The 2987-nt window shown below is 33.6% G+C and overlaps 1 protein-coding gene across 1 annotated transcript; it reads left to right on the forward strand.

The window, feature by feature from the left end:
• Window positions 1–243: 243 nt before the first annotated feature.
• Window positions 244–1182, forward strand: LOC102503748 (olfactory receptor 6C4-like). The gene is given in 1 exon segment (XM_014568381.1): window positions 244–1182. A coding segment is annotated over 1 exon segment (939 nt).
• The last annotated feature ends 1805 nt before the right edge of the window (window positions 1183–2987 follow it).

The following is a 2987-nucleotide window of genomic DNA, read 5'->3' on the forward strand; positions in this document are numbered from 1 at the left end:
AGATAGGGGAATGTGTAAATTTTTCCACCAAAAGAAATGTCTGTAAATCAACTATACTTCAATAATAATAATAAAAAAGGTTATGTCCTTTGAAAAATGAGGGATAGAGGAAGATTCTGATTTTACATTTTACTTCTAATTCTTTTGACCTTCATCTTCTATTTCAATAAAAAACTGGAACCGTTTGTTTTATACCAACCTTTATCATTATTACTATTTTCTCCCTTTTGTGTGAAGTTAATGATGGGAAACCAAACATCAGTGATAGAGTTCATTCTTCTCGGGTTGACAAGTGACCCCAAGCTTCAAGCTGTGCTTTTTCTTTTTCTGCTGTTAACTTACATGTTAAGTATCGCGGGAAACTTGACTATCATCACACTGACCCTGCTGGATTATCGCCTTCAGACCCCTATGTATTTCTTCCTCCGGAATTTCTCTGTCTTGGAAATATCTTTTACTTCTGTCTTTGTTCCCAAAATGTTAGTCAACATTGGAACTGGAGACAAGACTATCTCCTTTGCTGGTTGTTTCACTCAGTACTTTTTTGCCATCCTTCTGGGAGCAACCGAATTTTACCTGTTAGCTGCCATGTCCTACGATCGCTACGTTGCCATTTGCAAACCCCTACATTACACAACTATCATGAGCAGAAGACCCTGCATTCTCCTTGTCCTGTGTTCCTGGTTCTCTGGTTTTCTGGTTGTCACTGTGCCGCATGTGATGACTCTCCAGCTGCCGTTCTGCACCTCCAACGTCATCAATCATTATTGATGTGACTACACAGTACTGGTGCATCTGTCCTGTTCAGACACACATTTCATAGAAGTGATGGAGTTTGTCCTTGCTTCGGTGACCCTCATCTTCACCTTGACGCTCGTGATTCTTTCCTACACCTACATTATCAGGACAATTCTGAGAATCCCTTCTGTTCAGCAGAGAAAAAAAGCTTTTTCTACATGTTCCTCTCACATGATCGTGGTCTCACTTTCTTATGGAAGCTGTATCTTCATGTATATAAATCCCTCTGTGAAGAATGCAGTGACTTTTAACAAGGGAGTGGCTGTTTTAAATACCTCAGTTGCCCCTCTGTTGAACCCTTTCATCTACACACTAAGGAACAAGCAAGTGAAAATAGCCTTCAAAGATATGGTCAGTAAGATAACGACTTTTTCCAAAAATTGAAACTATCTGAGGTTCATTATTAAAACAAATAATAAATGTTGGGAGGCTGTAGGTGCACATTGTTGTAATTTTAAAATATTTTCTATATTATATTACTAATATTCCTATCCAAACCCTGAAACAGTAAAACTACTTATTTAATTTAGCTGATTTTTTCATCATTTTACTGTTCTTAAAAATTTAGAGGTCTCTGTGTGTGTGTGTTTGTTCTCTAAAGCTTGCGTGCTTTTTTCCTCATATGTACCTCACTTTTAAAGAAAAGATTAAGGAAAGTCAGAATTGGGAATATTACTTTTAATAGTTTGTTTTTTACAACCCGAGTTTTTCTTATCTTGTCCATTGCCACATAGTCTTCCATCTCTATTCTTGTAACTGAATTATTAAATACATACACCAAAGAAATTTATTCTAGCTTGTTAATGATAGCTTAAGTAATATATTAGAGAACTGGTATAAAGTTGGTTATTTTCAGATTTTATAATGTTCAGACTTAAACTTAGTCTTTTTACAAGGATTATTTATATGAGAACCTAGGCATGCACAGTGTTTGAGGTAAGACATTTCTAAAGAAGAGAAAATTAATATATGTTGGTTTCACCATTGATGGGGAAATGCTTAATGATGGTTTACGCACAGATTAAGCTCTTTAAATGAACCCATGAAAGAGGCAGAGAGGAATGTTTCAAATATAAGCTAATTAGAAGTATGTTATTATTAAGCAAATATCATATAATTTAGTGTTGTGCATAGTCATTGTTCTGGTTCTCATTTACAAGAGTATAAAATAAAACTATGTTAACATTATCTATGGTAGTAATGATTTTATAGCCTTAACTCATATTCTTTCTAAATTTTATTAGAGGTTTAATGTTTAGTATCATTAGCCAATAAATATGGATGCAAATTCTTGTTTTTCAGAGAATTGAATGACTAAATATTCCACTAGGAGAATATTCACAGAGTTGGTATTAATATTTCTATTTGACCCCAGAACTTTGATGTTTTCAAAGCAGTGAAAGTTTGTCCCAATCTACTAGTCTTTTATTTTTTAATGATTATTGGTAGGAAATCTTTTCCAAATCTTTGTTTATTAAATGTTATTCACATGCATATATATAGTTCCCTTAAGCATTATGTTTTTAAATAAGGATTTCCCAAGATAAAATTAGTTCTTTACATAAATTTGCTTAACGTTGGTTAAGGATTAAGTTGTTTTCTTTAACTGGACATAATTTTTCTAGTAAGCAAAAAGACCCACTATCTAAACTTCCAAAAATCCCCGGACTCCTTATTTATTTGTGTGGTGAAAATCCATATAGTCCTCGGTTTAATTACTGTGTTGAATGAGAGGCTGCTCTTTTTGAGCTACTAGCTGCCCGGTTTCAACCCAGACTGCCATCAGAGGGTGGGGATCCACCATCTGTGATCCTAAGGATTGCTCTCCACCTACTTAATGAAAAGAACATATTATTTGCTCATTACAGTTCTAGATTATTTATCTATATTATACTTAATATAACCTTTAATCATCAAATTGTTCAAATCATACATTTCTTGAGACTTCAGGAAGTTACTGAACTGATGTGTCTTGGGATAGGAAACATTTCTTATATGATAACCTTTTCTAGCAGTAGACAAAACTTCATTATCAATGTGAATCAAATATTTAAATCTAGTATAATGGAACAGAAGAAAAGGTTATATCTCACTCAATTCCTCTTAGCAAGTAGGAGAAATAATAACTTGGTGAAAATACCACTATATGAGTATCATTTATTAGATATAGTTAAAAACAATTTATTTTG

The sequence above is a fragment of the Camelus ferus genome, chromosome 12 (assembly GCF_009834535.1).
Source record: "Camelus ferus isolate YT-003-E chromosome 12, BCGSAC_Cfer_1.0, whole genome shotgun sequence".
Classification (NCBI taxonomy): Eukaryota; Metazoa; Chordata; class Mammalia; order Artiodactyla; family Camelidae; genus Camelus; species Camelus ferus.